We start from the raw sequence: 24,837 nt of genomic DNA on the forward strand, positions 1-24,837 counted from the left end.
TCTGAGGGGCTCCAAATGTTTCTCTGTTTCAAGGCACCTGAAACCAAGCAATGTTTTCCTTCACAGTTCGGGAGCAGAGATGCTATTGACTGTAGTTGGAACAAAAGAATACAACCTAACTCTAGCAGAGTATGTCCAGCCTCATAGTAACCAACACATAACAACCTCAGGAAAGAAGGGACTGGCATCAGAGTCTTTCATGCCTGCTAAGTTAATGCAACGCTAGCATCAACCATTCATACTGACTTAAGACCAATTTCCAAGTGCATCTGTAAATGTCCAAGTACTGCCCTGAAGATAAGCTGCAACAAGAAGAGAAGCACAAAAATCAAGATCATAGAAGGATAATAGGGAATGCTTCAGAACACTTTCTATCTATGAATTACTGTCAAAATCAGGAGAGTTCAGATCTCACTGAGGTACTTAAGCCCAGTAATACTAACCATACTAAACATCTGCTATCTACTCTATAAATGGTGACACATAACTATGACCTAAATTCAATTTCTATTTTCATAATGTTTCTTTAAAAATGATCTAGTGCAAGGCAGGATACTTCAAAATATCTAAAGAACGAGCTTCCCTTGAAGGAGTCTAAAAACTATTTCACCACAGACTTATCATCTGCCTACTGATTCAGATTTCAGGTTTTCAGCTAGCAGACAAATCCGTTCTGGCCATCATGCGAACTGGGGTAACATTTTATTGACCTGTGAGAGCATGAAAGACTTTGCACCGTGCAGAAAGTCCAAGTGCCACATACGCACACAAGAAAGTTTCTTGCTTGAATGCTAATTCAGTTCACTAAAAAGAGAGGTAGAAAGGAGGGTCAGTAGACTGCACTGCAGTAAGAGCACTTTCATTCAGCGACTATATTATCAATTGGCTGCCTAACAGCTTCTATTCAGGCCTTTTTCAAACACATGCAGTGGTTCTGGATGAGAGGCCAGCAACCTGCCCTGATCGCCACTTCACCATTCTGAAGCTCGCTGCATTATTAGTATTATTATGGGGTCAAATACACCATCTTGAGCCTGACAGGTAAAATCCAGCAACAAAATTCTCAAAGCATCAATTTTAGTGATAGCAAACAATTTGAACCATTTTTGCCCCAACCATAACAGGAAATTTCTGCAGTTGAGTTACCTTTCTTGGACAGAAGAGGGGAAGAAGGAAAGGGCAGGAGGATGGGGCTGTTGTTTTTTTTCTCTCCTTCGCATGTATTTCACAGAACTCTACATCTGCCCATCCTTTTAGCACAGTATATCTACTTAATGTGGACAGCTTAGTGCTTATTAATATAACACCACATTTGCAAAATTGATTCAATGACAGTGGGGCAAAGAAACTATATGCTTTTGTTTCAAACTACAGAAGAACAGACCTACACACACAGTTCCAAAACCATACCAGAGAATTGATCCAGCCCACCAAAAATAAGAATATCAGATTCTTAATACAAAATTTATAATACTTCAAAAAAGCATTAAACAAAGCACACATTTGAAACAAACTCCCCAACTGCTACATAAGAAGAAAGCAACCCAAAAAACTTGTTTTTCAACTAGCAAGCAAGGTATAAGCCTGAGGTAGTCAATAAAATGCATTTAAATCAGTAGTTTCTAGTAAATGAGAGCATCTGGAGCAACAAATCTTGCTGCCATTTTCAGAAAGACCAAGACTGTGATTTACCAGAGAACAGATAAACAACCTGTCAGTGTCACTGGGAGAGACTGAAAGAAGTTTCCTATTCAAGGGTGACTTTCTTAATAAAACTGTCTTTCACCGAACAACTTAATTAACATTCAGAGCTCTAAGCTCTAGGAACAGGAAAGCACAAAAACATTATTAATGTATCTTCCCTGGTGAATGTAGGTCAAAGCTATTGCTAGGCTGACTAACCTATCAGAAAATGCCATGGGGTGAACTTCTGCTCACCAGGTCGTCTGCTTATGCGACACTAATATTAATTATTTACAAAAATATTCATTACCTCATTTTAAATCATATTTCAGATTTTAACACAATTCTGAATTCATTCAGAGTATTTTTTTTTATTTTTTTTTTAGTTACACCTTTGTCTCTGTAACAGCATTTTCTATGCACTCAGCACAGCTTCCAATACAGCAGCTGTTTGCTGATAACAGATCGAAGTTCCTGCTCCACAGTTCTCACTATCAGGGCTAAGAAACATTATTCAACAAATGGTTGGGGAGAAAAAATAAAATAAAATAATTCACTGACATCAAAACAGTAAAGATTTGTTTGAGAAACATGAAGATCTATGAGAAAATACACAGGGAGCTGAATACCTAAAATTCAACAACAGGCAAATTAAATATCTCAATTCAAATTAAACATTGTTCTGTCCAAACTGACCTAGCATTTCAACAGGCCCTTAATTTCTTTTTGAAAAATATAAACCTCCCAACATCAAATTGAAATACCTCATTCAGCTCAAAATCAATGTTTTCTACATAACACTGCTATACAACTTTTGACAAGCCAGCAGTCCACAAGGGCCAGCAAGCATGGGGCTGGACACCAATACAAACCTTTCTCAACAGCCACTGCCTCAACAGAGGACACGATGCACACTGATGAATTAGAGTCACCTCAATGAATTTTTGTTCCCAAATACACAGTTCAGTAACAAGATAATTTTTCACTTAATTTGAATAAAGAGAAAAATAAAATAAAATGGAGTTATAGCAATAATCTGTTTTGCTCATGCCTGCTTATACACTGGTGCCAGCATGAGGGGAATCTAGTTAAGTATTCTCCACCTGTTTTATTTTTCTTCTATTGCACACTTATTTAAAATAACATTTATTATTGTAACATACTATTATTTCTAGATACAACAGGCAATGAACCAAGCTTCTCCTCAATTATGTTACGTACTTGCTGTGCTTTTTATCTGTGATATCAAAGGAGAAGTCACTTCAGCAAGATAATAAGAACTGTGAGAAATATTTACCTCGTTCATTCCATTATTTCTTACTTACATCCGTTCTGGATTTTTTTTTTTTATGTGTATGCACGTTCATTTAATTCCTCACCAATTACTGTCAAGCAACTGGTCTTACTACTCTTCACAGGTTTGCTGTAAATCACAAATATCCTGCTTTCTAAATCATTTGCATGCTTAATAATACTGTCTTGATGGAAGGAAAGAAACATTAGGAAATTAGTAATGCATATACAGAAAGCAAGTGTCAGCTATCAAAAACGCCTTCCATCACTGTGAAAGTCACTACCTCACATGACACACACACTAAGAGCAAAATTTAAGTTCTGAAGCTTTCCTGGCATGTAAAAGATCAAGAAAAACTCCAACAAGAAACGTACAGCTATTTAGTATCAGCATCTCTCAAGAGGTAAGCGGGAACTTCCTGAAGTTTTTTATACTACATAATCATAGCTACAAAACAAGCTGTCATCATAAAAGTTTACATTTCCTGTGACCTTCCCTAAAGAGGACTTGCAATAGATATGCATTACAGTGTAATTATTCCAGGTTGGAAATCATTCTCACACTGAATACTCCTGTGCCATCTTTTCACTTGGATGAATAGCTCACCCAGTGCAATTCTAAACCTGATATTGTGTCAAGTTTGCTTATTTCCATTTCAATAAATCTGTCTGATATTTTCATTCTTTGCCAGAGAGGCAGACCACCAAAATAATCTCACAATCAGCCTTTTTTTGAGGATTGTGGTTAAAAGATGCTATCCAGTTAGGTGCAATTAGCCAAAGCATTTCAGCAGTTTCTCAATTTTTTCTTAAAAATTGCCAGGGAAAGTTCCTGAAAAACTTGTAGCTGGAAATGAGATCCAACTACCTCCAACTCATTTTGCTATATTAAAAAAGGTATCATTGGACTTATCATTGTCACAGAAAGGACCATACTGCATCATTTCTCTTCTAAATAAGGTGCCACTGTCCTGAAGATATTATTTCTCAATATTAACAACATTCATGCCATCTAACAATACATTATCAGGGGTGCCCTTACATATTTATTTCAACTTTGACCATAAAACTTTTCCTTCTGGATAACTTTTTGTTTCAATTCACTGCCCAGTTTAAACTACAGCTAATGTAACATTACTTCTTCTCACTACACACACTAATCCTTTTCATGTCTTTGCTGAAAAAAAATCAAGTAAGTCCAATGGTTTGGACAAGTTATTCTCCCATGAAGAAACAGGAATGGAGCTATGGGTTGAGGTAATGGGCACATCAACGCTGGGAACCTGACATGATCTGATCTACAGCTATCCACCTCAGACACAAGTGGTAGGACACGAAGGGACCGCGTCCTGGATGAGAAGAGCACCCAGTTGCACTATTGCAAAACTTCCTGAGTCACTTGCCAGTTAATCCCAAGGGACAACACATGGAGGAAACGAACCTCACACCACTTCTACCTTAACTGTGAAGAAGGCCAACTAGAATATAGCTTTTGGTATGGCACAGAGACTGAACAGAAAGTGATTACTATACACAAATACAGAGAATAATACCATTAATATATATGTGAGAGCTCACCTGTACACGAGAAATCATCCACTCGGACATATCCCATGATACAGTCACAACGATAGGATCCAGGCAAGTTAACACACACAGTATTAGCATGGCAGTAATGCATCTTGGCAGCACACTCATCAATATCTGCAGTGAGAAAACAGGGAAAGCCACAGTCAAGCTCGGTTAAGTTAATAAGAGGAAATAAATTTCACTTACGGCTCCAAAGGCAAACTGATTTAACTCCAGCATTAAAGAACGGAGCAAGTTTAGTTGAAAAATATTCCTTAAAATAAAGCTAAAATTCCTGCATCTAAGCGCTGAGTTCCTTCTACTGTTCTTAACCAAAATTTAATTACAATAATAAATATCATTATTCTAATTGGAAAAGAAACACATACTTTTTTTTATTATTATTATTTACAATTTTAAAAACAAATTGATGCAAATTTAAAAGCATAAAACAGGACCATAAATATGCAACGCTGAAGATGTTACCTCTGCCTTATAGGTAAACTAAATCATTAAGGCATGGTAACTTTGTTCAACATGCTACCAGTTTTAGTGCTGAGCAGATAAAGTACAATGATGTTTCTAAAGGTAAGAAAAGGATTTCCAAAAGGGAGTTGGTCAAGGAGTACTCCAGATGTCCCTGAAACAAACTTTAGCCACAGGAATTACTGATCAGCACACTGTACCATTTCTACTTCCCACACCACCAGAAGATCAAGCCCGTCCCCTGTAAGCCCATTTTCAGCCTGATTTACATCGTTCCAATAGAAAAGAAAAAGATTATTTGGGAGCGGTAGAAACTTTGCCTCATATTTCTGTTTGCTTGAGCAATCCCTATTGTAAATCCAAAATTCAAAATTATTATTTTCACAATAGCGAATCAAACCTATCATTTACTAGCCTGTCTAAATACACCATAGCGATGCCGTAAAATCTTCCCCCTTCTTTTCCCACCAAACCAGATATTATACTGAAGAATTCTTTTATTTTTTCTCAGCGGGATAGATTTTCTGCTTAGTAGCACAGATTTTACTCCAAGTAATTCATGGCTTTCAGAAGATTAATTCTAGTATTACATATGTTCACACAAAAGAATCAGACTTATTTTTCCCCTGTTACTTTCTCACTGTTATTGATCGCTCACACTCAAGAAAGTGTGTGACAACACTATAATAACTGACAACACAGCTGAAGAGCCTCCTTAGCTAATGGGGTTTAGAGGAGTTCATTACCCCACTGTGCTCTCCTAATACATCCCTCTGCATGGTCATGCACAGACCAAACCACAGCCTCCCACCTACCTCACCACAACATCCTTATGGAGATACAAGGGAAACACACGCTACTTCCACATTTAATGCTAGAAAGGCGGTGGTCATTAACTGTGCAAACATTAAGCTTGTAGTTGCCTAAATTCAGGTATTCCATTTAACTACCCTAAGCATGGTAGCTGCTCAATTGAGATGCAACCACATTTTTAGCCTCTGAAAATGAAACAAGCCAGCTCTGCTTATACTTTCTGTATCACAGACGTCTACCCAGTAAGAACTATGAGCTAAATCACGATGGTCAACAACAGCTGTCAGTTGGTAATGATCTTTGACTCTTACTTGGGATGAAGCAGAAATGACAGTCCAAAGACAAAAGTCTTTATATACCACTACAAACACCTTGAACTATCTTGCTCCTGCATTTCTGTTGTTCCCGTTGCAGTGCCACTGGATTAAATGATTTTTAAGAAGTCAGAAGCATCAACGCACAGAGGATAAAAGCCAAGAAAAATGCCCTCACGTCTTGTTATCACACCAAGTGCTACAGCCACTTGGGAAACACTCGGGTGTTGATGTGTGTTCACATTGTTCTGCTTGCAGACTCTTTGTAATAGGCTTTTGGAATATAGCTTTGAGGAGTTTTGTTCTTGCATATCTAATAATCTCGCTTTTATGCCAGGGAGGAGAGGAACAAAAAGATATGTGAAAAGAAAGCTATAACACCTTAACAGCAACAAATGCACTTGAAAATTAACCTGATGTATTGCTATCTCAAGTTTTCTCACTGAATTCACTGGACAACAATCCTCCTCTTTCTTCCTCTGAGAGAAGTAAGAGGATTATAACTTGCAAAGGTGAAGGAAGCTGAACTTGGACTCACTGCAAGCGTGACCCACATTACTGTAACACAAAATATGAGAATTCACAGGTATTAAAAGAAAATCCACACCTATATGAAAATACCACCATGTGAAGATTTCTCACAAAGAGATGAGGATCTTGAATCAACAACCTGACTACAAATAAGGCAATTGAGAACAACCTACACTGGTTGCAGAAGTCCTTGAGTCCAGGAACAACTGGGCCTAACAAGGAAGCAGAGGCAGCAAGAGATCCTTCTCTTCAAGATTTGCTCATTTATTTAACTCTTTTCTAAATGTTTTTCTGTGCATTTTCCAAATAGCCTTTCAGTATTTCATATTTTCTTCTCCCTTAGCAGCATTCACCTTCAGCTGATGCTTCCTTTACAAAGAATAAGATTGAAAGGTAAAAACCTGCAGTGGTACTTTCTTATTAAAGCCTGTAGGGCAAGGCTGAAGCTGTTGCTTTGGGCCACGCTTTTACAAATTCTTGTAAAAGGTTAGGTATTCATCACCAAAAGCTTTGGGTTTTTACTTAATATTGTTAGAATAAAATCCATAAAGCACACAGTGGTATATATCAGCTCAGCTGTAATGGAACACAAATTGTGATTCATGTGTATAGATCGCTTGTTGCATTTGAAATATTAGAGCTCATCTTCTAGTGGTCTTTTGAGGTGATAAAAATACATTATTAATGTTACTCTCCAGACTGGTGAAGTAGTTTGTTTTTCTTCTAAAAAGGTAAACTTACGGTCTTCAAAATGAGACTTGACACACCATAATGATTCACATATCACCAGGTCCCATCTACAGAAGCTAGTTCTTTGTAACAACAAAGGCATTTATTTGGGCTTTAGTTCCTCTGTTAGAACTGCTACGTTACAGGGCGGTAGGTTTGGTGAGTGCTATTCTGCTGACTTCAAGCTTCCTTAACAGTTACTGAAACAAGGTTCATTGCCTGCACAGAGCTCTCTCTATTGCAGTACTCACCTACTCCACAGTTAATCAGGTATCACCATTACTCCTTACAGTTCTAAATAGTGTTCATTAACTTAAAGGGAAATACACATGTGTTACCTTCTATTATCAGTACCAGTACATCCAGCAACACTGAGTACACCGGGACAACATACAGGAAAAGTACCTCAGTGGACATAGATGCTTAGCACCTGGCATGCATTTTGTTGCACCAGAGGTACTCATCATCTCATACCAACTGAAACAAAGCAAGATGGAAATCACATAAGTTGTATTATGCTTTGGTATACAATGGTACTACCTCTCTGACATACCTCAGGCAAAAAAAAATGGATGCTATAAAGGAAACAATTTCATTTCCATATGAAATCTAACTAAATTAATATAAACACTTCTGACTAATGTATTTAAAATATCTGGCTTATTAAACTGCAAAATCCAATAAAAAAACATTTGGTGTGTGTCCACTCAGTACAGGAGAAAGAAAGAAACTCCATCTTTGCTGCATCAAAAATACATAAACAGGAAAAATGAACATTTTGGTTGTAAAGACATCCTAGTATATAACAAAGCAGGGAAAACTACCAAACCTTACAACTGTTAAGGATTTTCTCATCTACAAGCGTACTTTAAAAACTCTACAAATTGCTTAAACCCACAGGCCTACTGCTCCCCTGTCACAGGCATAGGTTGATCTAGATAACTCCACAGAATGGCCAGGGTTGGAAGGGCCCTCAAGGATCATGAATCTCCAACCCTCCTACCACATGCAGGGCCACCTACCTCTTCATTTAATTCTAGACCAGGTTGCCCAGGACCCCATCCAACTTGGTCTTGAACATCTCTAGGGATGGGACATCCACAGCCTCTCTGGGCAGCTGTTCCAACACCAACTCTGTGATACTAAAGCTTCATAGTTTCCATAATGAAAGATGATAACACTCAAATGGAAACAAACTGAAGCAGTCTTCCAGAGCACTAGCAGATGATGCTTAAGAGTCAATGGTTTACAGGCTGGTTTGGCCCGGTTCTGTGACTAGCATGGCAGAGGCATCCACAGACCCATGTCCCCAGGAAAGGGAAAAAGGTGAAAAGGGTAGAGAGATGAGCCTAAAAATGAAACAACTGCAATGATCTGAGGAGAAACAAACTAATTTACTAAATAAGATATTGGAATGCAAGATTACACATTATAATACAATTAAAATTGAAGCTAATAAATCAAATGAAGTGAGAGCGTCCAAAAGCTGAAGGCCTTACTCTAATGCTGGGATGAGATGGCACCCACAACAGAGATGAGCCAGACAATATAAAGAAGGGGAGGGAAAATGATCTGCGCGCTTTTTTTGTCTTTTCCCTCTGAATGGAAACAGTAACAGAACAGTAAACAGTCCTCTGGGAGACCTAGTTGTTCTTCTCTGAGACAGATACCTGGAACTGGAGCATTAACTCTAACTCCCAGTCCACTACATGATGTTATAACGTGGAATACCAATAACCAAAAAGCATAAAACCATGACAGTAAGTATCCAAATCAACTACTTCAGTTGCAAAACTCTCATAGTTACCTACTTTCTCGTTGGGGAGCAATTTTTCCCAAATTTAATTCTAATTTTTCAAGTACTTGGTAGAAAAGCACAGACAAAACAAAAGACAGGAAAAGACAGCTCTGCAGAAAGCTCCAATCTCTAATTCATGATTTCTCACTAGAAAACATTAGTAACAGTGGGAGAGTGATGGTTAAGTTCTCCCAACCCTGTCCCTTCTTTATTCTTAGTTACTATTTGTTACTGATATCCCACAGTTTGAGTTGTATTAAATTCCAGTCTAAATAATCCGGATTTTTTTTTTTCTTTTAATGTAGAGACAACATGCGTTGTTGTTCAGATGGTATCAAATCCTAAAATAAATTCACAAGCTGATGGAGTCAAGATAAAGTTTTCAAAATAGCGGAACACAACAGCAGTGGAGCAGAAGAAAGTTCTTAAAATTTCAGTTACCCTATGCTTATGCAAAAACAAACACATGCTGTTTTCACTCCACTGACTTAGCAGTTCCTTGTTCATTTTATTTACTTTTTGTTCTTCAAATTCTCCCCGATCCTGTCCTCTCTGGCTCTTATCTCCTTTCTGCTGCCAGACCCACTTGACTTCAGCTCTTCTTATCTTTATTTCCCCCTCTTATCCTCTCTCCTTATTTGCATACACCTGATTTTTACCTTGAGCACAGGATTGGTTTCTCAAACTACGCAATGCAACCCTCAGCAAAAAGCTTTCAAGGAGCCATAAAGCTGAGAGAGCAGTAGTCAGCAGTTCCCTCTGAGATGACAGCTAAGCTTCTCTCACTTGGCCAAGTGGGAAAAGACTAGTTCCTGGCTTCAAGTGTTTAAGCTAATCTTAAAACTGTTTACCAACCTGGACTCCTTGAAGACGATTCATTTCCTGGCACAGCAGCACTACAATCACAGGCAGCCCTCATCGTTCCTGACTTGGATGGACAGTGCTGCTGACCAGTCAGAGGTCAACAACCCCATACAAAAGCAGATAAGATAAGCCAAAAGAAGAAATCTCTTTCAACAAGGCTGAGAAGCATTACCCTGACATTCTAAGCAAGCAAGCTAAAAGGCCTTCATAAATTAGGGCTGGTGTAGCATCACCTGGGAATCCATAAGCAGTACAATAACTACCAACACAACATCAGAAAGTACCATCAATTTGAGAGCTTCATTAAAATGATGCCATCTTTTCCTTCAGGCACAGCATAAAAGTGCTTTACGCTGATATACATATAGTTTATGATCAGGACAAGAGTATCAGTATTCCATACCTGCTCTTTATCAATTTAATTGCCCCTCTAGGGATTATAACTGTATAACTATCAGGTTAAATACACAAATAAGCACTGAAATACACATGCAAATCACATTTGAACAGGGACGCTTCCCAGAGCAGAGCAGCTAATGCCCGAACTGATGTAACATCACCGGGAAGGACAAAAAGATATTCAAGTACATCCATCTCCCACTCTGCCTCTTCATTTCTGTGCTTTTAGGCTTAAATTCTTCTAGCAAACGCACTCTGGAACGTGACTAGTCATTCACAGGGAGCACTTCTTGTCTACTTATTTCTCAGCTACATTAGCAAAGCGCCCAAACATCAGTCATATAGGAACGCGCTTGTTTCCTAAAATCCCTTCTGGTAAAATTCAGTCTTAGAGATTTAAATACTGCCCAGGCACAAGACAAGCTCCTCTTTACTATCTTTGGTAACAATTACACCACTACACAAATCATTACTCTCATTGCATTGCGTTACTTTTTTTATTATTATTATTTTTTGGCCTTAAAAATGAATTAAAAAAATAGAGCTTTCCGTAGACTGAATCTTCACTAAAACGATCAACTCTTTGCAGACATTTCTGCTACGTTAATTTTTCCTATCAGTCCTCAAAATACCACAATCCTAAGACTGTGCTGGACACTTTAAAGCTTGTTACCCAGACTATCTTGTGTCTAACTATCTGTCTAGTCAGAAGATTTTCCTTTTATGATTCTGCTGAATTGTACTCCTCTCTCAGCCAACCTTAAAACAGAGTTCCACTGTTCCCACATGCTTTCCACCATTATGCTGGCAATTTACAGTGCATTATTAACTGTCTGTGTGGCTGTTTTGGGAGGGTGACCCCCCCAAGTGCCTTAAGATTTCCTAGAATAAAAACTGAGGTTTCCATTAGACTGAGGTTCAATAAAAGATCATTTAAATTAAAAAGCTTCTCTTGATGTGCTAACATTGAAAAAAATACAAGTAATCTGTTGTTTTTAACAGAAAGAAGCTGTTTCCTTAAACTCTAAATGAACAATTTCATTCATCTGATGAAGACATTAATGGAAATGTTCACTGCATTATGTTATTCGTAAAAAATTATATGCTGCTATAGCTTTTAGGGATAGACAGTTGATAACTAACTCAGAAGGCATCTCTGACAGTTGAAAATAAGTTATTTTTAAAAATGTGCATCCTGAATTCACATATGATAATACAGCTTAGAGAACACAGGTTAAAAATAATCACAAAAAGCAGAATGGAACATTTGGGGAAACAGCTTTCGGCCAACAGCAGCATCTCACTCATTTGCTCAAACACGACAAAGAAAATAGCAAATACAAGTCAAGATTCTTCTTGTATAACAGCAGTCGTCCTGATGTTTTGAAATCCAGAGAGCTTGACCAAGGATAAGTACTTTTTTTTTTTTTTAACATTCTAATTCATCTCTGAAAGTATACTGATACTTGCATTTAGACTGCAAGGCAATACAATAGGCTACGTAGTGGTGTGCCTGAACAGGTCTGGAGATCTTTCACTAACTGGAATGTAGCAGGCATGCGGCTTTTCAGTTAAGAGTTGGCAGGCCAGGAGGATTCATAACTTTTACTTAAGTTAGTTAGTGTCTTTCCAGCCACTTCCTGACCTCTTGGATTCTATCAGAGTGGATCAACGTCTTTGAGGGAAACTCTGCCTTAAGGAATTTGTGGATTCTGCAGAACATTCATAGTGTCCTCTCACTGACATTATGGCAAACAGAAAGGTTCATTATCACCCAAAGGTGTTTTAAACAAACTCAAGAATACCAGCAGATTCTTTAAGAAAAAATTCTCTATTTCGGGGAAATGACTTAGTCTCTATCATGAGAAAAAGCAGAGAACACTTACATCTTCTCAAGAATTCTGAAGAGTCAAGAGTGTTAATATCACTGCTTCTGGCTACGATGAGACAACTAAAACGGTTAATCAAATACAATTAATTAATTACAACCCACTAGCCCCACAGGAATAGTTTGCTCTCAGAATTCGGCGGGTACAAAGCCAAAACAGAAGCTGTCCACCCTTTGGTGGAGAGAAAGCATGGAATTTCACAGTATACAGAAAACTCTCTGTATTGCTCAAGAATAGGACTACGAATGAAACACTACCTCTACCAACAGTCAAAGTAATCTCCTTGACAACATTACCAAGGATACTGTAACAGGCAGGGGTTAAATTCAGGGAAAGATAAAAGAAACTCAAAAAAGGATGTAATTCAAGTATGATGCATTTTGAACTCTTTTGTTATAAAAACATGAAATTTTATGTAAACTCATGTAGCTCTAAATCCCATGATGGCGTCAGTTTGTTCTTTCAGCTGAGAAACTGTTTCCTGTTCTTTTTAAAGAGAGGGTTTGTTCTGTAGTTCACGTTTTAAATTCATTAATCACTCACGCTTATTAAGTTAGGACATAATTACATTTGTACCTTTCTTCCAGAACAGAAGTTTTCTTAAGCTTCACTGCAAATGCTAGCACAGAAATAAGTAATTCCTACACTTATCACCAATGTGATAAGTCAGATGTTGGGATACCCAAGGTTCATCCTTGTTAGAGCTGTAAACGACTGTATGGATATAGCGACACATAACCCAATAAAGAAAATATTGCTCAACCTCCACACAGTAATGTTTGGCAGCTCACTAGAAATGAAACAGTACCCAAAACATGAAAAGCTACTTGCTTTTCCATCTTGCAGCAGGCAACAAAAGATTAAAAAAAAAAAAGAGATGCTACTCCTCCCTAGGCCTTGTACATATCCTTCTATAAAGTGGGAAATGTTTAGGGTATCTCCTAGCTGTTGAGGAGAAGATGGTGAAAAAAGCAAGGTTCATCACAAGGCACACGCACGGAATTCTTGCCACCAAGATTGATTCCATAATCCTGCCTGAAGATGATAGCTGTATTGTCACAGTCCATCAGCATGGCACAGTTCTGGTCAATTGCAAGCTTTCCAGTTTAGAATCAACAGTTTGCTATTGTTTTTCATTACTCTCTTGCTAAAACTCTAAGTATGACAACAAAGATCTGATCTGCACCGTGAATCTCTAACTAGCCTATGCAGATAAACACATAAACAGTCTGGAAAGTCCACTCACATAAATGGTACTTATGAGTGCAGTACTATTTGCCTGTTTGGGACATGGAGTTAATTGCTTTCCAGGGCTAGAACTCATGAGAGAAGCTTCAACAAACTACTGCAGGGTTAAAAGAAATAAGAGTTATATGTAATAAATCTAACTAGACTATTCTCCCTTAGTATTTAGTACCAATCTTCTACTCATTTTTCTTCTTGAAAGGTTTTTAATGCACAAGATTTCGTTCTAAATCTAAGTATTGCATACTTGGCTGCAAGAGTTACCATTACAGAAGTCTATGTCAAATAAAAGGTTATGCTACTACTGCTCCCAAATTTATTACAACACATTAGAAAACAAAGCAATATAATCACCTCGTTTTCACAAAAATAGTTCAGTTCCCTTGAAAGACTGCCTCTGATTTACTGATTAAATAGATGTAATGATTAAATAGACTCTCCAAGTCCTGTTTGCTCTAGCTCTGATTTCACCTACAAAAGAAACTCCTTTGGATCTCAGTATACACTGATAAATTAAGTACTGCTTTTGGAAAAGCAATATCAGATTTCTGTTATATACGCATCTCCTTATTTATTGTTACGCCTTAAATCTTTCCACACATGCCCAGCAATACTGGTAGAAGCAATACTGGGAAGGGGAAAGGAAAAGAACATTGTTTTACTGTAATCTTCCATTCAATCACACTAGCCAAGCAATAAGATTTATTGAAATAACACTATCCTTTTTCATTTACCTAATACCTTGCCTTCCCAATCCCTTCTGTTCTATTTTACTAATGGCTAAGAGTGAACAACAGATTACTACCATCAAAATGAACAATCCATTCCCCACACTGCTATACTGAGAACAATTACATTAAATACCTGTTCCATCAGCAGTTGCCTCATTACCATCGTCCACTGTTTTTGCTTCACTGCTCTATTTTTACCCCAATACTCTTACCCAGTTTGTCTCCTCCTATCCATGTCCTGCAATTTTGACTGGCTTATTCTTTCAAATCCACAAAGATGTTATCTTTGAATGATAAATTGGAGAACGCTACCCATATAATTGATGCAGAATCTCTGTGCCCAGAGCAACCTTTTACTGTGGCATTTTGAAGGACACTATATCTCACTGAAAAATTAAACGCTGATGAAAACTGTGATGATTTTTGTGCTTTTTTGCCATGCCTAAAAATACCTGAAGTCCCTAGAGAATTGCTCCTGCATTCTATAATGACTTTTAATAGATAATGTTATAATAAATGAGACTTGTGGTATGTTAACAGCAAAATTTATACATAATTAACACTTGGCTGTTTTCACACAATTTGCTCACTCAGTGATCATCTCTGCAATGCAAAGCAGCACGCAGCTAATAGAAAAATATTCTCCCATGTAAGTAAATACGCTTATTCCTATATTTCTCTACTCATGGCCTTCACAACGCTATTTGTACTTTCTTAGGTGTTCTCTAAATATCTTTGTAATCAATTATTATCACCAAGCTTTTTTTCCTCCGTCAAACTATTCAGAAAAACACAAGTGGAAATATTTAACTTATCACTGTTTTTAAATTGGCAACTATGGCAACTCAATGGTGCAGAAGCTAAACCAGGTGATTTAACATGACAGAGAGTTTACAGATTTTATTTTCATGGTTAAAGACTATTTCATCTTAAATAGGTTCCACAAAATGTTAGAGCCAAATATCTTATTCAGGTAAGAAAACTACAGACAGCTGCAAAACAGTTTTTTTCCCCAAGTATTCCTGCAAGCCATGCTAAATGATTTTCTTTGTTCTATGCCCTTGTTACACTATCTAGCCTTAATTTTATATGGTTTTCAAAATTTAATTTACAATGTTAAAATAAACAAACAAGCGGACATGAGCAGAAGAATAACCTTAATTTTAGGTAATATAAACTATTTTTTTTCTTATAAACTTAATTTACATAACTGACAAATGCAAGATGTATTTCTCATTGTAGCAAATATGATAAAGAAGTGATTTAAAGCAAAAGTTACTGAAAGAGGCATTTCTGCTTTGGCAATTGCAGAAATACTGCATTCCTTAGGCATAACCTGAGGTGAGCTGAACAAGAAGAGCAATAAAAGGGAAAAAAATCTATCCAACAGATGATCATAAAAATATCCTTCACCTGCAACCCTAATTCCCGCCTCAAAGTTTAGTACTACATTTTATTTTAATTGCTTTGCTTTTGGCTACGAAGTTGAAAGGGTGATTTAATGCTTTTCCCTTTGATAAAGTAGTCAAACTTTAGCTGCAGTTAAGAAATATGAAATTGGGGCACACTTCTTTACTCTTTCGTTTAAAACAGCAATGAATGACTGTATCCGCTACCACAAGGAGTCCCTTTTTATGTGTGTGTGCGTGTAATATAGTTACATCATCTCTATTAAAAACAAAAGTTCTAACCTGATTTCATTGGTGATTCTGCATTAGTTGCAAGTAAACTATAAGTTGATTTACCACCAAGTTTGTCAGGCATGACTTTCCAACATGGCTTCATCAAAGGCAAATCATGCTTGGCAAACTTGGTGGCTTTTTATGATAGAGTTACAGCAACAGTGAATAAAGGAAGAGCATTTAACATCATCTACTGGGTGTCTGACACTGTCCTGCACAACATCCTGATTGTCAAATTAGAGAAAAATGGATTTGATGGATGGGCCACTCACTGGTTAAGGAAATGGCTAGATGGTTGCACTCAGAGTTGCAGTCAATGGCTCAACATCCAAGAGGAGACCGGTGACAAGAGATTCAGGAATCAGTGCTAGGACTGGTGTTAAATAACATCTTAGTAGGTGACATGAGCAGCAGGAGTGTACCCACAGCAACTGTACAGATGACACCAAGCTGAGTGGCATTGTGGACATCCTAGAGGGAAGGGATGCTCATCTACCCAGAGGGACCTGGACAGTCTTGAGAGGTGGGCCCATGCCAACCTCATGAGTTTCAACAAGGCTAAGTGCAAGGTCCTGCACTTGAGTCAGGACAATCTCAAGCACAGGCACAGGTTGGTTGGACAGTGGCTTGAGAGAGCAGCCCTGAGGAGAAGGATTTGGGAGTGTTGATTGATGAAAGACTCAAACACGAGTCAGCAGTATGTGCTTGCAGCCACAAGGCCAACAGTGTCCTGGGTTGCAGCAAAAGAAGTGTGAGCAGAAGGAGGTGATTCTGCCCCTCTACTCTGCTCTCATGAGATCCTATCTGGAGCGCTGTGCCCAGTTCTAGAGCTTCCAGTACGAGGAAGAAATGAAGTTGTTGGAGCAGGTCCAGAGGAGGGCCAGGAAGATGATCAAAGCACAGGAGCACCTCCCTTACGAGGACAGACAGAGAGCTGGGGCTCTTTAGCCTGAAGAAGAGAAGGCTCCACAGGGACCTTATAGTGGCTTTCCAGTACTTGAAGGAGGCCTACAGAAAAGCTGGGGAGTGACTTTTCAGAAGGGCATGTAGTGACAGGACAAGAGGAAATAGCTTTAAACTGGGAGAGCATAGATTTAAACTAGATATTAGGAAGAAATTCTTTACTGTGAGGGTGGTGAGACTCTGGAACAGGTTGCCCAGAGAAGTTGTGGTTGCTCCCTCCCTGGAGGCATTCAAGGCCAGGCTGGATGGGGATATGGGCAACCTGGTCTAGAGAAAAGTGTCCACGGAACTGGAGTATTAACTCTTTAATTACCTGTGCTTTACATGATGTTATGATGTGGAATACTGATAACAAAAATAATAAAACCGTGACATTTTATTAGCAGCATTGTAGCCTTGTCACATTGAAACAAACAGCATGAAGTCATCCAGATAGTACTACCAGACAGTGCTGTCTGCTTATGAAAACATACTGCTAGCTGTTGCTAGAGACATCACCAGAGAGGTGATGACTGTCAAAGTAAAGATGTCCCAGTAGAATTCACAAGATTACAAAGACTGTACTTTGAAGCATCTCTGAGACTGGTTTTCATAACATAATTTAAGGATTTTTATTGAAGAACAACTGATAATACAACCCTATGTCAATGAAAACCAACATGCCTATTTCCTATATGTATAAAATAAGTTACATGTGGGAAATAACAGTTTGCAGCTGCCAAGAGCAGAGAAGTGAGCTGCAACTGGTAGGACTTAGTTCTTTACTGGGCCTGGCAGCTGCAAATTACCACAAATTGACAAAAGTTTCTTCGAGAAAATCACTTCTTACCTTAGGAAGTATCTGCATTAACATATGCTGTGTCACTAACGTGTACTCTGTTCACTTGTCACTGTCCTACGCATTGCATCCCTAAACTGCTTCTTTTCTGCGTTTTTGTGCAGCTATTGCTGCAGCGTAACAGCTGTCAAAAAGCTTTAATCTACAAAGATATCACACTGAATGAGAAAAGATTTGAACAACCATTACTGATTTCAAATGCTGCACTCTGTTTATACAAAAACCTGTACTTGCAATGGGCTTTCAGTGAAAGGCTAAACGGACTCACAGCTGATTAATTCAAAAGCATATCTGGCAAAAACCAAGCAGAAAGGAAAGCACAGGAGGAGAGGACAAACCCTCCACACAGCCCAGCAGAGCTGTACAGAATGGCTTCCATGAAGGCAAAGGGGAAAGGCTATAGTTCTTGGTGATGGGCTGTAAAACAAGGCTGAAATGTATGTATAACAAAGATGAACACAAAGCATTCCATTTTCACAAGTCAAAGCTTTCTCAGCAGAGTGAGCCACTCTAATTCCTGTTTCAAGGAGAAAAAGCATTGTTGGGTTGAGAAAGAGTCAGAAGTGATGTCATCATCACTTAGACCACATGGCTTTCTGCAGACTTCTCAGGGAAAATAAATATTAGTATAAATGCAAAGGAAAGGCTGTATATACCTCCTCACATTAACCTTTACTTCTTCCTCTTTGAATATATAGTGATCCAGATACTAAATTAGCACCAGATCTATATTTAACTCCATTCAATCTGACTTCCTTTTCCAGGCTATTTTAACTGCACGTAGCCATGGTTCATTTTCTCTCCTGCAGTTTTTAGTCCTTATCCTCTGTGAATACGTGGCCTTTATTCCACTGTCTCCTACAAGACAGTTTTTGTACACGGTGTCTTTGAATAATGAGCAATGCTCTCACATCTTTTTTCTCTCATAATACAACCTCGCCTCTGTGCAATCTTGGATCAATGCAATCCTTTGGAGAACTCAAAACTCCTTCTAACTCTTGTGGTGTTCCACACAAAACTGATTAGATTATCTGAAAATAATCACTCTGATTAACTACAGGGCTCCACAGTAATGGCACATCAGATTTGTAAGCTTTGCTTACCTATCTGGAAATTACAATTGTATCTCTGACTATTGGTATAAAATAGAGAATACATAGATTTGTTTACAATTGTGTCTATGAAAGACACCATCAAGGGGAAAAAGTGTAATTGTGGCACATTCCTGAGCTTGTTTCAACTATATCTAATGCCAGTTCCCAGAGTCATGATCCAACTCTGAGGTAGAAGCAGTTCTGTGGCTTTAATCCTACTTATATCCAAGACAAAGCATGGTACTGGCTTTGAGAGACATCGAAGTGCTACTGTTAGGTATACTGAGAAGGCTACAGTCAGGCTAAAAAATAAAAACTGAATTTATCTTAATTCACATTCCTTGTATTTCAGGTTTAATGGGATTTCTGCAGTAGTAAAAGCACAGCTACAAGTAGTGCTTCTAAGCAAACTTTCTTCTTTTACATATTTTACAATAAGAATTTTATCTCCTCCAAACAGTGAAAAAGTATTCTAAGGAACTGTATGACTTAAAAACAAAGACTCTGAGACCCATTAAGGCAAGGCAAATTCAATAATTTTTGTGTTCCCCCATGCAAGAAGTATAATATCTGTCACTTTAAGAGCTGACAGATGCAATTTTAATTAGTTAGGCATTCATTTGTCATTAAGGTGAGTGATATACTGAAATCCTATTGAGTCACAAAAGCATCATTTAATACAACCTTGAATGCAGCCTTTTTGAGGCAGTTCATTTGACATTCTATTAAACCAAAATAGAAGTGTAACTATTGTATCTAGACTGCATCAGTATTTCTGAGTACAATAAATGTCAAGGGAAAATTAGTAATGCAGAATAACAAGGTTTCTATGCAGATCACATGCTGCTTTCTCACACAAAACACTTATGATAAAAAAGTTTGTTTTTAAAGTCATCCACCTTCTTCCAATGAAGAACAGTTTCTTGTCCTTCTGTTGTACTTTCATCAATTCAAATAGAAGTGAGTGAACTAATCTATCAGCACAATAGACCAATCAATCTGATCACCTAACGAAGTTGAATATATAGAAATTTCTCTTTAAGTCTTAACTTCTATTTATTTGTCAGGAGTTCCTTAGTTCTACCTTCTCATCACCTTGGTGACCCTAAAATATTTCTTATGTCTAGTCCACTATCTTCAATTCACACGAAAATTGCACTCCGTTTATTCCTCTACGTATTTTAGACACTTATGATCCTTCTATGCCTTCAACCAAGCTATCTGCATTTAACTTCTGGTCTTGCCTCATAAATCAGTTTCTATAAACCCTTCATTATTTTACAGTCCTTTCTGAATGGCTTTCTATTTGTTATTTTTAAAATACTTAGCTGCAAGTACCATTTGCCTCAACTTGTCATATGCTTCGAACTCTGCTTCTGAAGTGCCATGAAGATTTTGGAAGGGTAAAATTACATGCAGCTTTGACCTTGGGAAATTATCCCAGGACCCAATTCTATTGAAACAATTTTAAAGGTAACATTAAAGAGGGGAATGATACAGGAATATAGAAGTCACTGCGCTTAATTTTGAGGTTTAGACTATGCCATAAAGACCTCCTAACCAAAAGGCAACAAAAACAAATAATAAATACCATACAATTATGTAGCATATAACACAATAACGTAGTCTACAAACTATATAGATTCTAAGTTATACAAATCTTCCTGCTTTTCCAACTAGGTCCCAGATTCTTAGGATTCTTCCAAAAATCTACAATTAATTAAAATACAAGGAAGACACAGCATCCCAAGGATGACAGACAGAGGATGTACTCTCTGGCATAAGGACAAGACTTCAATCATGAAGCACACAAGAACATCCATACACCTAACCTTCAGCTAATACAAGAAACAACTGTCATATTTACTATTTAAATAATCCATATACATACACATTCAAACAAAACTAAAGCAGCCCTCGATTCCCCCAAGCAGATACAGGAGGGGCTTGGCTCTCTGGCCATTCCATTCTCATCTTAAATACAGGCATCCATTTGCACTTTTAACCCTGAGGTTTCTATCCTGATATCCTAAGCACAGGCATATAATTAAAGGGACATCAAATACTGTAATTTTTTTCAGGTTCCAGTAAGAAAAGATAATCACTAACACAAAGCATACATAAAATTCAGAAACATCCACGTTTATTCAGTCACAGGGATGCTTTAAGGTTTGGATAATAAATACAATGAGCACATCCAGGCTATTATAACACATGCTAAAATCTATATTTGATGTTAAGTCAGCAAAGCAATTTGTTACAACATCACATATTAAAGCACATGATTAGTAATGTTGTTCATACAATAACAATAAAATGTTTGAATAATAATTCAAATACCTACTGACAGATGAAAGATGAGCAGCTTGTTTCCGAGGTGACCAAATTGAACCATATTCCTTACCTAATTTACTTTAGAAATAACCAACTTATGACTACCTTGAAATTTGCAATGGTGCAGTTTAAGACTCATTAATCACCCATTTTATTTGGTGTTTCAGTATCAGTAAATGATGGTAGCTGATGCCTACATATTACATACAGAAAAAGAACCTGCACCAAACAACTGAAAACTGAAAATGGAGATGAAGTTCAGTAATACTAAGTAAAAACACCAATTGTTTTTATTAGTTCATTTTAAATAGGTTTTAAAGAAATGCATAAAGGGCCCAAGCACCTTAAAAGCATAAAGAATCTGGCTCGAAACAGCTATTGATGTACAATATGAAGAAACACATACTACAACTTAAAACAGCCTGCTAGACTTAGCCATAAACAACAAGAAAGATATTTCTGAACTCAAAATCACTTTGTACATATATAATTGTATTAATTTCAGAAACGGTAACTGTAAGCATTTATGTCTGTGCAGGAAAAAAGAAGATAGGGGCAAAGAAATCAAGCCTTCCATTGCAAGTTAACATAGACAGCTTTAGACCAAAGCCATACTCGATTCCCAAGGGGGGGGTAAGCTTTCCAGCTTGGCATCTTCCATCTAATTGGGCTAGAACTATCTGTCCAACTGCTGATATCAGCATAGCATTGTATCTGAACAAAGATCCTCTACAGAGCAGTATGAAGAAAAAGTGCTGGTATGAACAGTCTGGCTTTTGATGTCTTAGTTACATACTAAGCACAAAATCATCTCATTGCACTGTTAGAGATAAAAATTACACAGTCCCAAGATCACTCTGCTACCAACCTATTGTTTGCCCCAAACAGAAAAGAAAAAAACAGAGAAAGAGACCCTGTAATAGACAAACTCACATTAGACACAACATTCCCACAATAAAAAAAAAAGAGAACTGCTACACTGACTGCTGTTGCCTCCTAAATTAGTCCCTTTACTACATAGACACAAGATAACAAACTGCTTCAACACTTTTTAAGCTTCACAAGAGGTAACAAAGAAATGTCTGTAATTCCCATGAGAGTCACTCCTGGGTGTAAATGTAATGGGACACATATGCTACATGACAGAGGGTGACAGGCTAAGCCTGGTCTCAGCAGGCTCCACCAGTAGATGTTGGTTGTGATGTTCTGCTCTGCCTGAAAGCCCCAACTGAAGAGATGCCATGGAAAACTACCCCTTTACTGCAGGCAGTGAAGCCTAACAGACTCCAATTCCAGCCATCTATTTGTCCTACAATGAGGGAGTTAGAATCTCTCCTCTGTTCAGTTGTTAAGTCCTCAGCACAAGTCAACAAGGAAGCACCCACTGAATATACTGCATAAGGTTAAACTGATTTGCCAGCTCCCTGGGAATAGATAATGAAGATACACCAAGCACTTTGGAGGACCAGGACAGCATCACCTTAGGGACAAACGTGGTTTCTCCTTTCTCATTCCTCACTGCATCAGCCACACTCTGATTTTCCCAGTACTAAGGGTAACTATGGTCACAACAGCAGGAGGCTGTTCTGACTTCCCTTGAAAACAAACCATCTGGAATGGCCAAAGCCAATGTGTTGTTTCACACAACTCAGGAAGAAATTAGGCTAACACTTTACAAATTTGAAAGAGAAAACTTACATGACCTCAATTCAGAAATCAGCTTGTGAATCTTCCCCAATTTCTGACAACAGCCTAGCCTATCAGCATGGCTTGGTAAGAGCTATTGCCTTTGGGTCTTAAACCTGGAGCTCAAAGAGAGACGCTGCCTGTGATCTCTCGGAGAAGTTACAACTTCTGAGAGGACGTCAGCAAATGGTTTTTAGGCTGTAAAACTACTTCATGTACAACACACAGCCCTCTGGTAGAGCATGTTTGCCTCTATTCAAATGCCATTTTCTTCAAGACTTTAAGAAAAAAGACCTCTCAATAGAAAAAGAGGAAGGTAAAGGCAGAAAGATTCAGCACTGTTCAGTTCCTCGCTGCTATTACTGCTTTTCCCCCAGTGAGCAAAGGCAGATGGGGAGAATTTTCTTTCCACATCTGGCAAGTTCTTGATTCTTTGAGCTGATAGCTGTGTGTATTTAAAAAGCAGATATAGTCTCAGATCCTAATCAGGCTCCCAGTTTAGGAAATATCATTGCACTCACACATTACAGTGACACAGCCAGGCAGCAGCAAAATATTACTTTATTTCTACAGCTACTTAAACACATATATTTTTTCAGTAATAGTAAGTCTCAGAGTCTACTGTAGTAGCTATAGCTATTACATGCACTAAGTATGAAATGTTCATTATTCTACATCTGTTTCTCCTTACTACCTCATTATGCCAAGAGTACTCTTAAAAGATTAACTGTACAAACTAAATATAGACAAAAAGAGAAAGTGTGATGTCAATTCCCTACCTAATAACCCCAGCTTGTACCATTAAGAGCAGAGAGCCTGTCAGTCATTTTCACACTCCTAAATATTTTAGAGAGCTTTCCAAAGACCACAGACAACCTGGAGTTTCTCCCTGAGGAGTGGAAGCAGACAAATTTAGTACAAGAAGCAGCAAGGTATAAATACAGACTGTTCTTGTACACGGAATGCAGAATAGGCAGCTTTTGAGGAACAGAGCTCACAGAACCCGAATTAATTGCACAAATCAAAACTAGAAATCAAATCCAGTGCTGGAAATTATTTATTAGATTTTGGAGAGGTATTTAGCAGGGCTAGATGGCTTTTATTTTTGTAAACTAATCGTACGTCAAAAAAAAGTTTCAGCTCACCTGAAATCATTCAGGACTTTAGAACAAATTAAGAACGCAGAGCTCAGTAACGCAAATAAAAGACTTTTTGAAGGATGTGATATTTCTGAAATAACATCTTTCAGTCTTGCAAGGGAATAAGTGCCATACGCAGAAGAGGACGTAGAGAGTTTTGAACAGGAGTCTCTCCCATCAGGATATCATCCCAACCACAGTCTGGAGAAATACGGAGGTTATATCAAAAAGGTTGTCTTGTTTGGGGTGGTGAGGTTACCTTCGTGGGGACTTCTTTGGGGAATGTAATAAGCCAACCAACCACAATTATAATTCTCCATACTGTTGCTATGCTTTTTCAACACTCATATGTGTTAATCACTCACTACTGATTCTGCAGCACAACTTGATGAATATTATTTTCAGATGAATATTCTGATACATATTTCAGAGCTACTAATGTGTGTGTGTGTGTATATATATATATATATAAATAAATAAAAGGGTCAAAAGTGTTTTCTATACTAGTTAATAATCATTTAAATACTCAAAAACAAATCAATGCTCTTACTCAGAGCATTAGGAGTTCGGCCTTCTCATGACATCAAATCATAAACCTTGTAAAAGATACAGCATTCAGATCACATTTTATTTATTATTCTCACAAGACCCACAGACTCCCCTACCATTCCTATCTCCAATACCTCCAACTCGTGCACTGCAGTGCATTATTAGTTCGTTGTTTGCTTGGTTTTTGTTTGTTTGTTGTTTCTTTTTT

At 37.9% G+C, this 24,837-nt stretch overlaps 1 protein-coding gene across 3 annotated transcripts in view; it reads right to left on the reverse strand.

The window, feature by feature from the left end:
• NELL1 (neural EGFL like 1) overlaps positions 1-24,837 on the reverse strand; it is a 273,232-nt gene that overhangs the window by 129,053 nt on the left and 119,342 nt on the right. For all 3 annotated transcript variants that reach the window (XM_031553393.1, XM_010710718.3, XM_031553394.1), the window contains exon 13: positions 4,555-4,680. In XM_031553393.1, coding sequence (XP_031409253.1) covers positions 4,555-4,680 — 126 coding nt within the window. The remainder of the gene's footprint in view (positions 1-4,554; positions 4,681-24,837) is intronic.

The sequence above is a fragment of the Meleagris gallopavo genome, chromosome 5 (genome assembly GCF_000146605.3).
Source record: "Meleagris gallopavo isolate NT-WF06-2002-E0010 breed Aviagen turkey brand Nicholas breeding stock chromosome 5, Turkey_5.1, whole genome shotgun sequence".
In the NCBI taxonomy this organism is placed as follows: Eukaryota; Metazoa; Chordata; class Aves; order Galliformes; family Phasianidae; genus Meleagris; species Meleagris gallopavo.